The sequence below is a fragment of the Acanthopagrus latus genome, chromosome 6, assembly GCF_904848185.1.
Source record: "Acanthopagrus latus isolate v.2019 chromosome 6, fAcaLat1.1, whole genome shotgun sequence".
Taxonomy (NCBI): Eukaryota; Metazoa; Chordata; class Actinopteri; order Spariformes; family Sparidae; genus Acanthopagrus; species Acanthopagrus latus.
In genome coordinates, this window is record NC_051044.1 from 15,019,530 (window position 1) to 15,034,218 (window position 14,689).

Genomic DNA, 14,689 nt, shown 5'->3' on the forward strand with positions numbered 1-14,689 from the left:
AGTACTCATTATGCAGAACAGCCTCTTTCAGATATTCAAAATAATCAGCATATTGCAGGAATAATGCCACCAATACAATGGATTATGTGAGGCGACATTTTTAAGTGGTTCTTGATATGAATTGATTTATTTATACAGTTAAGACAGTTTATTGTAAAAAAGCATTTTATATTTTCATGAATGCTTAATAACCTTAATAGCAGAAAGTAACATAATACAAAAACACTATATCATACATAATAGGATGTCACTCTGCGCCTAAGTTGCATTTTGGGTAATGTAGGCACCAGGTTTTGAAAAGGAAGTGTGCGTGGAATAAAGGAGGCGATATCTCTGGCTCTGCTATACCGATTTAGATTGTTTGTCTTTAAACAGTACAGAATGTGTTAAACAGTGGAGGGCTGTGCTGGATCAGAGGACTGTTTTTCTGGCACCTGCATAACCCACCAGGCAACTCAGCCACTGAGTGACATCACAGGAGGCAATTTATCAGATTACATGCAGCTTCCTCTGGAGCCACAAAAGGCTTCACAGTACTTTTTTTTTTTTTTTTTTTACATATTTGCAGTACTATCACCCAAGTCCTGCAAACATGCTGCAGTGTGTAAAATTGGTGGAGTTACCCTTTAATTCAGTGGGACGCTGTGGCCACGATATAAGGCAACACCATCATTAAAACACAAAATAATACAATTTCTTGTGGAAGCTCTGATCGAGACACTGATATGCTTATCTGGATTGCTCTGGCCGCTCGTGGGGCATTTTATGCTGTTATGTCCTTGAACTTGCCACAGTCATCTGATTTTAGCAGGATGAGCGTGACATCTAAACTGACCAGCAGGTGGCACTGCAACACCAATCTGTAGTGATGCGTGCTTGGAGAACTGTTCTTTTCATCCACATGTTCCAATACACTTATACACTGTAAGAAAACATGTTAAAGCTAGCCGAGGGATAAAAATGCCGTGCCATGATACTCTGAAACAGTGTTGCATGCATTTGCAATAAAAACGGTGCAGGAACACTTTCACCCTCGGTCGCCTGGAATCTGAATTTTCAACTTTTAACGAGCACCACAAGGCAATAAAGACGAGGCATTTCTGTGAGGTTTCATTCATTTATTGTTCTGTTAATGTTTGTGCAAGGATAAGAGTTACAAAAATCTACAGACTAGACATGATAATATATCCTGTTCCTATCATACAATGTTATTTATACAAGTATCCTTTAACAGTATGTATATATTCAATCCAATGTACCCATTACACTTTAAAGATATATTGATCATCCTTATAAGACAAACGACAAAAAACCACCGACAGTAAACGAGTTCATCTAAACACCCACACAGCCTGAACTGACCGTGTGCCATCTAGATATTATGTAAGCTTCGATGATACTGGTGTGCTATATCATGTTTCTAGTACGACTTCTTCAAAGTGAAAACACAGAACCTACGAATGCAGCTCAGTTCCCTGTAGTGTTCTTAAGTGCATTAGTCACTTGTAGGAGAACATTTTTACGTGTTTATTGAGGTAACACAGCTATAGAGATGACTATATTATAAGATTTTTTTTTATTGATTTTCAGCATATTTGCTTGTATTAGTTATAGGGGTGGCATGTCTATAATGTTTACAATACCTCTCAATGTTCTCTGTGTCAACTGTAGCCTGATCTGCTTCTGCCCTCTGCCCACCCATTCTGAGATTAATGAATGGCGGAAAAAAATAAAGTTATGGCTGAGATAAGTTTAATTTTCTTGTCTCCTGTTATGAAGCTTGAGAAGTGCATTTTTTGGGGGGACAGCTTGTCAGTATTGGCAAGGCAGTAAAACGCTCTGAATTTATCAGATGGGAGTCACAGTGGGTTTGTAACAGTTCTGGTTGTCTGCTAAGGAAATGCAACAGAGAGAGGCACAGTCTCCGGTTGTTTCTGATTGTGTTGCTGCACTGCTACCTTTTAGCCAGTGATGCCACCACTGCCAGATGTCGTGATGACAGAGCTGCCGGGAGTATTTGTTGCTGACCAATCCCAACGAAACAAAAACACTGTACTGCTGTGAACTTTACCGGGAGATTTAGAAGTTCTTATTTTTCTTCGTATGAGCATGTGTGTGAACATGTTTACCAGCATGAGGGTGTAGAAAGCACTGCTGTCTACAATAATAACATATTTTCAAAATAGAGTTTCTACTACATATGTAATTTCTTATGTATATGTAACCATCATCTAGTGGTCACTAGAAGAACTGCAACTTAATGCGATCCCAGCCTGGTTTTAATGCTCAGCCGACGGCCTGCGTCTGAAATCACTTACAGACTAATATAGATTAGGTAGTTAACGTTTCTGCAAACCACTGATATTCATATTTGTACACGTCACGGGCTACGTACCATATTGACATTTATGAAATCTGTGTTGTGTCAGGTTCACATCACATATATTTGACCTGACTTTAATATCATGAGATGGTGCAGTTATGTGAAAAGCCATCAACACTACTTGTCAACAACACACTATCATGACAGACTACAGCCCAGGCCTATTAAGGAGACGTCTTGACATCTCCAGCCATGAATGCTGCAACAAAAGCCGGTATTTTGAGCCAAAACATCATCTTTTCCTAACCCTAGCCAAGTGATGTTTGTGCCTAAACCTAACTTGATCATAAGCACAATGGAAATTTTTTTATTTAACCTAAAGAAACAAAGGAGCAAAATATGGTGGTTTGCAGAAATGTACAATGCCAACATTTATTGTGACAATCGGGTTGTCACGCAGCTGTCATTTTCTGCTATCTTTTTTCAACTCAGTTTTTGAGGGAGTAACCTAGTTGTAAATATTCCCACTCAGAATACAGGCACTCGTATAAAATGGCGGACAGTTCCTAAACGGACAAATGGTGAGTGATTTCAGACACAGTCCTTACGCTCGCTCATCCATGCTGGCACTTTGGGAAAGGCTCTCCAATAAAACGTCTGTCAATATAAATGGTTGCCAAAGAATTTTGGTTTTACAGACTATATAGACCGCCAGCAGCGACTGGATATCTAGATAATTAGTGGTGAATTATAGTATTCCCTTAAGTGTTCCCTCATAATGCAGAATGAAACCAGATAGAAAGTCCAAGCTCACAGCATTTCACTAACCTAATTACATGAAATGCTTCGTTGTCAGAGTTTTCAGTAAACAGAAGTATTTTCCAGTGCATCCCTTTTTTTTCTTTTCAAATCCAGCATGGCTATTCAGCATGGTATAAAATCATTCTCATAAATTTAAATCCTATTTCTGTGTAATATTGTAATACAGTACATTAACCTGTCCACCAGCAAGTCAATGTGGGCACAAAGTTGTCAGAAACCAGCAGTAGCTGTCCTACACTATACATGATTAGTGGTAAATATTCATCATAGACTGATGTAATCACAATCACTCGGTATCCACAATGTCCTTCAACCGCTTGACTTGTGACTGACTGGAGCTACATGTTACCTTGTTTGTCTGAGGATGAGGAGGAGGTGGATGGTGATGGGGAGGGAGGTTTGGGAAAGACCCTGTCGGTGGGTGTGATGCTTGGGCTGCCAAGACCGGAGGAACTAGAGCTGCTGGAGCGGTGTGGTCCGTGGCCCTGTCCGATCACCGGAGCAGGCCGGACGGGTCTGACAGGTGGCGGCCTCAGAGGTGCGCTTGGTCTGCGGGTCGACAGAGCGGGTTTGAAAGTGGTCATGGTCTCGGAGGTGGAGCTGCTGCTGGTACGTCGCTGGGCTGCATCTGGATCCCTGATCACCATGGTGTGGAGAGGGCTGCCGGGCGGATCCTGGGCCCCACCGCTGTGTTTGAGGGGCTCCAGCGTGTCCAAAACAACATCGGGCGCGTGCTTGGCTACATTCTGCCGCTCCAGCTCACGCAACTCATGGAGAGCTGTATTCATGGTTTTCTCTATATCCTGTCAAACATGAGCAGAAGGGAAATTATGTCAGTTTGATCAGTATGCACACATAGCCCCTCTTGTGTTTGTGGCATTTCTATTTTACTTGATCTAATTTATCTGAGCATTCTTTTTCATTTTTCTCTGAGCTTGCGCTGCTACTTTTTGTTATGATTTTAACGCTGTTCCCTTTTGCTGCTGTGTCAACTGAATTTCTTTGATGGGGGATATATATATATATATATATATACACATACATATATATATATATATATATATATATATATATATATATATATATATATGCTGAAATTTCATGAAACAGTGCCCTTCTTACTGTCCAGCCTTTGGATTCCAGATGTGTGTGAGTGACTGTGTGAATAAGAGAGTGTTTAGCTACTGTCTTTCCTCCGGGTTTTGCCTCTCAGTCAACATACAGACAAAATCTTATATATCTGTGTTCATGTTGTTCATATGACATAAATGATGCTGCTCCAGTACCATTTTTGCAGCTGCCTAATCATGTGTTTTTAATGTCATAGATGGAAAAAGTCCAGAAAAACATGGACGTGGGAGACATTATCCTTTCAAACACATGGTTAACTTTGTGAAAGCATCTATTTTAACCCAAACCATCATTTGCTAAACATAATCAAATAGTATTGTTTCCTGATTCTGACCAAAATGTGACAGAGAATGATCCTGGAGCAGCGTTGAATATGATTCTCTAACAGGCTAAAGGAAGGAAAGAAGACTGTGCCCAAAAATCAACTGATGTGTATCTGTATTTAAACACAGTTTCTCTTCTAAAAGATACTAGAATTCAAACATCAGATAACTGCAATATATTGATCTAAATATAAAGTCTGTCAACAAAAACATTGATTTTAAGTGGGGTTGGCATTTTACTGATACAGTAATAGTAATAGTAATACAGTAATACAGTAGTTTACATACAATTTCGATCAATTTAGACTATAAATTGGAAGGCATCCATACACTTTTAGACTCACGGGCGCTGATTATGGTGAGGAACATCAGACCTACACCTCTAACTACAACAACCATGTAGTGTCTGACTCAACAGAGCTTCCACTATATTTATTTCAAAGTCTGTTCCTACAGTCACTCTCACCTCAGCAAGTGCTTCAGCCTCGAGGGTTTTGTGATCTCCTAAACTTGCGTGCCGAGTGGTGCTGGGTGAAGACCGCTGAGAGTGGCTGTCGATGAAGGCCTTTCTGTCTGGGTGGTTGATGCAGCCGGCGCTGCCGAAAGTAGTGAGACGCCGTTTCTCTGGACTGTCTGCTGGGCCCCGTGTAACTGCTATTTTGTGTGGGCTGCAGGGCCGAGGCATCACCCTCGGGGGCTGATCTGGAAGTCTGCTGGGGCTGTGACTATCAGCGCCGTTCCTGTGGCGCGGAACTGCGGCTCCATCTGATCGCACTCTCACCCTGAGAAAAATTACAGTTTGACACTTCGTCAGCTTCACTGTCCTGACTTTGAACAGTTGCACTGTAATTTGAAACCCAAGACTGTGTCTATAAGCCACAATTCATCAAGACTACACCGTTTACTGTCTACACTGTGTGTATCGCGTGTGTTCTCTCACCTTCCCAATGCCGCTCCATAGCGGTGCTCAGGGGTGTGTTCACTAGGAGACTGATGTTCATTTCTGGACGGGGCTCTTTCGTCGTGGTGTGGTCCACTGCTGGCTCCACTGTCGCTCCTCTGAAGGCTATCTGAGAACGCATCATCCCTGACGGAGACAGACAGAAGAGACTCATCTCCATTCAGTCCTCAGGAAACCGTCAAAATTGGCTTTTATTTTAACAGATCGAACTTTCGTGGAAGTTTGATCTCTCAAACTGCCCGATAGGAATCTTTACCAATTACATCCTTGCCACTCAAACAACACAAAAATAAAAAAAAAATGTCATCAGCACAGTGAGCCTCATTATTTTTCCAGACAAAATTAATCACTTAGAAGACCCTGGAAGCCACTGCCGGCGACACATACATCATTCTTCTTTTTAATTTGGTGTTAATTTTGTTACCTGCCCTGTGCTGCAGGAGGGGTTATCGGTCTGGAGCAGAAATTAAAGGCTGAATACCCGGCTGCTTGTCGGACAAAAAAAAACGTTCCTTCCTTACTAATTTACAGCCAAAATAGTAGCCATTTTTACAAACACTGGCAGGAAAACAGGAGCATTTTATTCACACCGATCCTTACAAGGGTTTTATAAGGCCACACATTTTGAAAACACAATGCAGCTCATGAGGGCAGTAAGAATAGAAACATGCTTTTTGGGAAAACGGAGGAACATAAATAATGACCAAGCCCAAAGCAGATGTCGTCCTGCAGCCAAGCTAAGGTATTACCTCCTTAACCATCTCACTCCTTGCGCAGTTTTGTACTAAAATAATGTATTTTCGATTAACCAGAAATCTTATTGTGGTTATCTTTTTGTGTGCTTCATAAATGCATCCTACTCACATGTCCTGTACCACAATATACTGATGTGGAATCAGCCCATCCACACCGTTGTGTCGACCCTCCCACCAGTCCTCAGATGCTCGCAGGTAGAGTAACAAAGACGCTCCCTTCTTGAAAGAAAGCTCTCGAGGACTTCGGCCCACATAGTCAAACTTTGCGATGGCCTCGATCTGCTCCAGCTCTGCAGCACAAAGAATACAAAGATTTGAATAAAAAATCCAATTTGAGACCTTGAGATTTTTTAGCTCTTACGGGTGCAGCTGCAGTTTGTGTTTGGTGACTCACCTTCATCGCTAGTGTTTGGTCCAGTACCATTGTCTACCTCGTCCAGAGCTCCTGGCTCACTGTGGGGGCTTTCACTGCAGGGAGGAGGCGAGTCCAACAGTCAGAGACACAAAGGAACAGACGGACCATCCTTCACTCCGTAAAACAAATACAATTTCTGACTCAGTAGGATTTTAGTGTTTCTCACAAAATCTTTGAGATTTCATCCAATTTTCTGCCAAATGTGATGTTAGTTTCAGAAGTGGACATGCATCCAGATGATCAATGATATCAAATGTGTTGTTAATTTTGCAAAATCTGTTTTTGTTCTGTCCTGGCAATATCAAACTGTTCTACCTTTGATAAGATATCTATTTTTGTGCTCATAAATTATGTTTTTTTGTGCATAATAATCAAGGTTGTATCAGTTAGTGTAGGAATGGTGATCAACCACAATAGAAAACATCTTTTGTAAGAACTTATAAAACATATAACATGTTTTGTTGAATATTTCAAAATACATTCAATATATGACAGCAACAGCTGATAAACTGTATAGTTAACCAAATAGTGAATGCAATAACTGCAGGGTGTTTGTATAAAACCAGCAACTTTGATAAGTATCGAGCAGAATGTTTCCTCTGAATTAATAGGGTTAGGGTTGATAAGTCTTATGGATACAGAAGCCTTTTATATAATTCTCTTGTATTCATCTTTTTTTTTTTCTTACTAATATAATGTTCTCTTTTCTGTGACACTTGGTGATTGTTCCATTAGTTCTTTGATTTTTACTGCGTTCTTTTATCTTTTGGGAAGCCTCCTCAGTTCAGGTCTTTGTGTCTTTAAACTGAGATATTTTACTGTGATATTTCAGTGAAATCAGTGGAATCCAGTACCATAATGGATAAGTCACTAACACAATTCGTGTGATGCCAAGAAATGGCTTGTTGACAACCGAAAAATGTGCACACTGCTTTAATCTCAACTAATTATCTAAACTTAAGAAAAAAATATAAACAACAACAACCGGTTGTGTACAACTGTTACAGGTTATTTTATAGCTCAGTTTTCCACTCTGACTACAAGCTCTTTCTACATAACCACAAAATATTTCAGTATTGAGGCCTGTGCCAAATGTACAGATTTATGCATATTGTCAATGAAATGTATATTTGGGTTTTGTGTAAGCCGATAACAACTAAGACAAATTTGTGGGAAGTGGCTGCATATAAATAGTGTTCATCCAACACGCTTCACAAATTGAGGCTCCAACCACGCAGCCTTTGGATTAGCAGATTTCTCGCTGCACCATCATGAGCCACAGCCTCTCCACGAACTACACGTTAACACACGGTGGGCGTCTTGCACTTACCAGTACTCCTCCCCACCGGCCATGCACTTTTCGTACACCGGTCCGTCCAACTCACGCTGGGTCGGGTAGATGGCCTCGTGGTGGATGATAATGGTCTTAATGACCTCGTTAACATGCGCCTGGCAAGACACGGGGTCCTGGTCATCTGGTATTGGCATCAGTGTCGGCCCAAAGCAGATCGCTAGGTTGTAGGGGTCCATCATGTTCTCGTCACTGTACTGAGAAAGACTGGAGGGACAAAAGCAATCAGAGCTACGTCACGTAGGAGTCCAAAAAGCGGAGTTAGTTGTGACGGGACTCACTGATTCAGAAACGCAAACAGGTATCTCATGACGATGATCACAGGCCGCTGAAGGGTCACAATAATCTGCTGAAGGTGATGAGCTCGTTCTGCCCCTGAGTCAAGCTCTGAAACAAAAAGAAAGAGAGACATTTTTACGAAAAAATGTAGAGAAAGCAACACTAAATAGAGACTTTGCACTTCTCTTGATGGTTTCCGGGAATGTGACTCACTGGTCGTGGATATGAGGTCGAGGAAACGCTCCTTGGGGAACAGCGGGTTTTCCAGCCCCCTGAAGTAGAGCTTGAGAACGCCCGCCACAGAGTTGATGTCATGATCGCTCTGATCATCCACCAGCGGATCCTCTCCTGCAGACATTTAACCCACTCATTAATCATTCTCCAACATCAGCGCTCCCGTCTTAGGGTACTGATGCAATCTTTAAAGTGTATTCCAGGTCGTGATGTTAATGTAAACATTGAGAGTGGAGTTATGTCTCCCTCATTTATTATGACCCCAAGATGCGGATCTTATGCATTATGCATCTGAAAGTGTTTACGCGTCCATTAAAGGGGTCACATGTGACACACGGGCTCTTTTATTTTGCACTTTAGAGGCCTGTGGGGGAGACTGTGGCTTTCGAGGTGGGCAAAACGCAATTTAAAATCAATCAGGAGAAGATGGCCAAGCGCACCGGGACTAACCTCTTTCAAATGCATTCTTAATATCGTTGACTTCGACCTGGGAGCCTGGAACTCGAAATATACCTTGCTGCTGAAGACCTGCGGACAGATAGACAGAGGGCGTTGGGGTAAACAGGAAAAAAAACAGGTATGAGTGCAGCTGTCCTTTCATTGAATTTCTATAGCTGGTCCTCACAGTGCATTTACAGCGAGAAAGTTCAAGCAAAGTAAAGTTCAAGAAAAATGTATGCACTGCATGTGTCAAAAATAGTGTGAGAGTGCGGACATGACAGCCCAGAGCAGTCTGCAGCAGAAAGCAACAGATGAAAGAATGTGTTACCAGATCAAAGCTGCAGTCGTCTGCTCGAAGATTTTCACGACTAATTGGTCATTAGGGTCTTGGCTGACATTTCTAGTCAATTAGTTGTTTGTTCTGATCTTTTAATAGGTAATGAAGTATTTGGTTTTACTGGATTGAATGATAATCACATATAGTACATTTGTTTTTAGCTGTAATCTTTGCAAAAATGCTCCAATCACCGATAAGAACTAGATTGTCTGAGATATGTATCAGATTTTGTCAGCACATTTAAAGACATTGTTAAGTTAAAATAACGTTATTAAGCTCTTTTTGACCAAATTCCGGGAACCACTGAGCCACAGGAACTTAAAAATTAAGGCAGCTTTTGAAATATTAAAGGGACTCTGTGCTGAACTTCTGAGTTGTGCTGGAAGCCAGTCGTTTGATTATGTTAGTGGACTCCATTTCTACATTAGTTCTAAGTGCTGCATCGCAGGCAAACTGGACGGTTCCCCGCGATACCGCACTTAGAATTACCATGACCTCGATGACTGAGAACATATTTCTACATTAGCTAATGTTAGCGGAGCAGAGAGAGGCACAATGAATGAGGAAGGGGTCATTATACTGTGTCAATCCTGGGTCCTAATAGTTATTTGTTAAAATGACATCATACACTTGTAGCAGCTTAATGGTTTTTTTTTTTGTTTTTTTTGTTTTTTTTCAAAAATAAGGGCAATTCAAAATTACAATCCCCGGCAGTCCCTGGTAAGTCTGTTTCTTGTGGCGCTAAACAGCTATTTGAGGATGTTTTCGGGACATTATTTTTAAATATGCTCCCTTTAATACATTTTAAAGACCAGCAAATCTATAAATTCAGGTCACAGGAGGTATCGATTTGGCATAAGTCCATCATTGGCCCATATTCTTTAATGTGCGTATAGACAGAGACAAAAATACAAACATTTCTGTATAAATCTAGGATTTGTACAGTTAAATAATGAACTTTACTGTCTACCCTGATGGATGTGGTTTTGCAGGATGTGGCAGTTTGTGCTTCAGACAGTTCTGTGATCTTCTCTGTGTCCATCTCAGCCCGAGCTATGAGTGCATGTTTGTTTAAAAGAAATTGTGTATTTGACCTCGCATCTACGTGCATGGTTAGTGATCACCTGCCTCATAAGACTGTTTGGGTGGTTTTAATGAGATGTTTTCTGGAAAGGTGGGCCTTCAGATGATATGTTGTGAACGCGCAACTACTGCTTTTAAAGGCAAGTCGTGGATTTGGATGGAAAAAGGCACATGACTTTCATGTGGACCAGAGTTTTCATTTATGGATTTTCACTGTTAAGACTCTGAAAACTGGAAAAATTCCTTAAAATACCTGAAAACAAACAGTCAGGTATATAAGTAAATGAATAATAAAATAAGGGAGGAACAGAGCATGAGAAAGAACAGGTTTTTTAGTGCGTAATTTTGTGTAAAGACAACATTATGAACACAAGCAGGAACCTACCATACAGATTGATGTATCGAACGCAGCTCTCAACCACCACTGGTATAGGCTGCCCTGAGTCCTACCAGACAGATTCAAAGAATCATTATTGGAAGCACATAAGCAACAGGTAATGGAAAAACAGTAGTCATGCCAGAAGGGGTGTTATCCTCAGAAGCTTACAGAGGCAAATGAATTAACTTCACACAGTTGAAAGACCATTGCGAATCGTTTAATGAATTTTTAAACAACTGATATTCAAAGTGTATAGACAAAAACAGGCAGAACAAAATATCATGCCGGCGTTTGCACCACCGCATGTGACTATAACTGGAGTACTTTCAAAAGGAAATGTCAACAGGACAGGAGGCACAGACATGGTGGTTAGCATACTGAACACAGTGTGATGACCCCCGCCCGGCTATAAGACAGAGTACCTGACTCCTGGCACGGACATTCCGTCTTCCCCTGGGCAGAGAGCAGTAAGGCACGTAGACAAGAGGAAGAGAGAGGCAACAACAACAACAACCACAACAGGTTAGTGAGAAGGAGAGGCAGATTGTACAGAGAGAGAAAAAAAAAGAGGAGGTCTGGCCTGAGAGAGGAGCCAAAGCATCAGTGCCTTGTTGGGGTGTGAGACATGAGGACATGGCTCAGTGGAGGGAGTGTGTGGGAGGAGGGAGGGTGCTACCCCAAGAGGATTGTGGGGGGGGGCAAAAGCTACAAACAATAAAGCATTATATCAGCCAGAGAGGACAATTTGATGGAAAAATTCAAAAGCTGAACTGATTGAATCTTTTTTTTTTTTTGATGAAAATCACTTAAACGACTAATCGCCTCTCAAATTTCTTCCTCCAGTCAACTGATCGTGTTAGCTAGCTCTACTCAATCCTGATGTTCGTCTCCACTGCTTTGGATTGCACAGGGTTCTGACTGCTTGTCCCTGTTTGATTGAGCATTAGAGTGGAGGATGTGACCATGTGTTTATTTGCATAGTCGAACATGGCTGGTTCGCGGCCATTCAAAAAGCCAAATTAATTCAGCGCCCGAGGGCTGGGGGGGCTCGCAGAAGAAAGAAACGTTAAAAATTACCACCCTGCACCAGTGTGGAGCTTATGAAATCAAACCACCTCCAGAACATGTTCGATTGCATGTTTTGTTGTTTTTTTTTCACCCTCAGCCTGACTTTCCTGAATGGCAAGACTGTGAAGACAAGGCAATGAGCAAGAGGGAAAGTCAGTGCATGAGTGAGCCAACGTTTGGGTAAAAAAGAAGTGGGCAAAAGGCAAGAGAACCCCCCCAAGGACTGCTAGTGAGACAGCTGAGCTCATGGAGAGACAAAGAGCACAGATGGGCCAATACCTGAATGAAGGCCTCCATATTGCCGTTAAACAGCTTACGGTTAAAAATGGAGCGAGGTCTAGACTTCCGCATTCTCTGGGGTTTAGGGGGAAGAGTGGGGGGCCTGGGGAGATGGTGGTGGGGGGGTATGGTTGGTACATGATCATTATGAATAATAATGCAACTGGTTTGACTATACATCACAATACATTTTCACAACATTTTTTTTTTCTAAAAATGCACTTGTTGGCACAAGTAATCTGCACATCCTAAACACATAATGTTCAAAACTTAAACGAATAGTTTGACCATTTGGTAAATACTTGCCAAGAGTTAGATGAGAGGATCAACAACACAGTAGCGCTAAGAAGCTACAGCCCGTCATAGGGAAACATGTCACCACCACTTTTTGGCAGTATAATTTGTTAAAAATGTTCTAATGCTAAATTTAAGAACTTGTTGCTCTCTGTCAGCACCTGCAGTTAAAACAGCCAATTCTGGTGCAAAATGAACAACGTTTAAACCCTGATGTAAAATGTGCACCAACCTGTAAACTAATCAGCAGCCTACAATATGTGTTGTAAAGCTATCATCACTTGTTAGCTCATAGATGTGATCAGCATTTCTATAAAAATATAAACATTATAGGTGGTCTGATTCTCTAGCTAGCTAACTAAAATTGCATCTTGGTTGTAGTAGTAGTTTGATGAAGATGCTTTCATGATGAAGATTCATGTAAACAGTAGTTTGTTGCTTGAATCTGTGTGTTCCAGTACACTTCTGACTGTATTCTTGACTCCTTCTTTCATTAATGCACCTTATATGCAAGCGCAGCTGTTTCCAATCTTTATACTAGGTTAAGCTAGCTATTAGCAGTAGCTTAATTAGTGTGAGTATTTATTATAAAATCACAATAGTGGTGATGATCTTCTCAGAACTTTTGGCAAAAAAAGCATATACTGTACATATATTTCCAACTCAGTCTTTTCCTCAAAATAGACCCTTACATGGATCCAATGAAACAAATTTTTTAAAAGTCAGTTATCACACAAAATTCAATAAAGGTTTAGCTGCATTTAACACATTTACCACTGATAAAATTCAAGTCCTAGTATTATTCGTCCAATCATTTGAGCCTGCCCTGTCAATATTTATTAATATTCAGCTCACTGAATTGTTCCCAAATAGGACAGGGAACATTATCCCTCTCACCGGCATTTAATTTCTAGTCCCAAATTCTCCCAATAGATAGAGACTGAGAAGAACAGCTCCCAGCAGCACTTTCTCTAATTAGGATCAAATCTTTTGTTCAATAAACAAGAGAGAAGCTTAAACTATTCCCACACTGTGATCTCATTCCTGCCATATCCAAGGACACAGGAAGGATTTCACACACCATCGCCTACTTTATTCACCCACTTGTCAATGGACATCTTACCTTGTTGTCCCATATTCAGCCCTCTCCCCTGAAACAGAAAAAAAAAAAACAGCAGAGAAAAAGACTATATTAGTATACGCTAGTTTTACAATCACAGAAGTTAGCTGTACGCTTGAGTGCTGGCCGACTATACAAGGCTGGCAGATGGAGACGGAAAGGGGTGTTATGAGAAAACGGGCATCTATTCAGTCAGACTCAATGGGGTGAGCGCCATGGCTGTATTTGACTCACCGCCAGGCAGCGGTCATTCAGCGGTCGCCCTAGAAACGGCACAAGAGCCCCAGAAGGGGATAGCCTGTCTACTGGCTCTGCAGAGTAGAAAATAGATCCAGGGGCAGAAAGAGTGGGAGGCTGCAGGAGCTGATTTAATATAGAGTGATGATTCCATGATATGTGCACCACATTCGCACACTCACTCACACACAAACACACACACACACATCTCGCCGTACGCAAACAAATTAAGGCCTCACTTTGATCAGTCAATCAGAAATGTTTGTTGGGGGATCACGTCTGCTGTAAAGCAGCTTCCAGCACAATCCGACTTTATGTCAAAGGCACATAATTCCAACCCTAAAGCAGACGTTTGCCTGAGTCTGGGTAGAAACACAATGACATATACGTTTTCACTCTTCTGGCTTTTGGAGGTTAATGCATATTAAATAAGAGAAATGTTTCAATGTTACTTTTTTCAGGTCCAAAAATGATCAAGCTGTTCCATAAATGACAATTTCAGTATAACACAATTATGGATTAGACAGAGTTCAAATTCCCCAACCTGCATAGTGTAAATATTTTTACTTACACTGAAGTGGTGATGTTTTCACCCAGGTCAGTTTGATTGATTGTTTGCTGTTTTGTTGGTTGGTTTGCTACCAGGATTACATAGACATTTCTGATTAGATTTCCATAAAACCTGGATGGGGAAGAGATCTCTGCTTGGATTACACCTAGTTAACTCCTGCTGTGGATCCAGATGATGGGGACTGATCCAGGCATTTTTTTTTCTCACTTTCTCTAACATTGTAAGTTAGGAGGTTTTTCTCTTTCTTTTTCTTCTTTATGTATCTTGATTGAAAAAAAACATGCAT

General features: G+C 41.2%; 1 protein-coding gene across 4 annotated transcripts in view; it reads right to left on the reverse strand.

Moving 5' to 3' along the window:
- Positions 1–698: 698 nt before the first annotated feature.
- Positions 699–14,689, reverse strand: part of LOC119021339 (SLIT-ROBO Rho GTPase-activating protein 3-like) — a 40,530-nt gene continuing 26,539 nt past the window's right edge. Inside the window, exons 11-22 of one of the 4 annotated variants that reach the window (XM_037101569.1) lie at positions 13,599–13,626; positions 11,257–11,287; positions 10,841–10,901; positions 9,045–9,122; positions 8,574–8,708; positions 8,363–8,468; positions 8,061–8,288; positions 6,710–6,783; positions 6,425–6,605; positions 5,540–5,686; positions 5,066–5,381; positions 699–3,948 (exon numbers count right to left, since the gene is read on the reverse strand). In XM_037101569.1, the coding sequence (XP_036957464.1) occupies positions 3,484–3,948; positions 5,066–5,381; positions 5,540–5,686; positions 6,425–6,605; positions 6,710–6,783; positions 8,061–8,288; positions 8,363–8,468; positions 8,574–8,708; positions 9,045–9,122; positions 10,841–10,901; positions 11,257–11,287; positions 13,599–13,626 (1,850 nt within the window). In that variant the 3' untranslated portion in view covers positions 699–3,483. Of the gene's footprint in view, positions 3,949–5,065; positions 5,382–5,539; positions 5,687–6,424; positions 6,606–6,709; positions 6,784–8,060; positions 8,289–8,362; positions 8,469–8,573; positions 8,709–9,043; positions 9,123–10,840; positions 11,288–12,181; positions 12,285–13,598; positions 13,627–14,689 lie in introns of those variants that run through there. The other 3 variants (XM_037101567.1, XR_005075531.1, XR_005075530.1) reach the window with 3 other exon arrangements.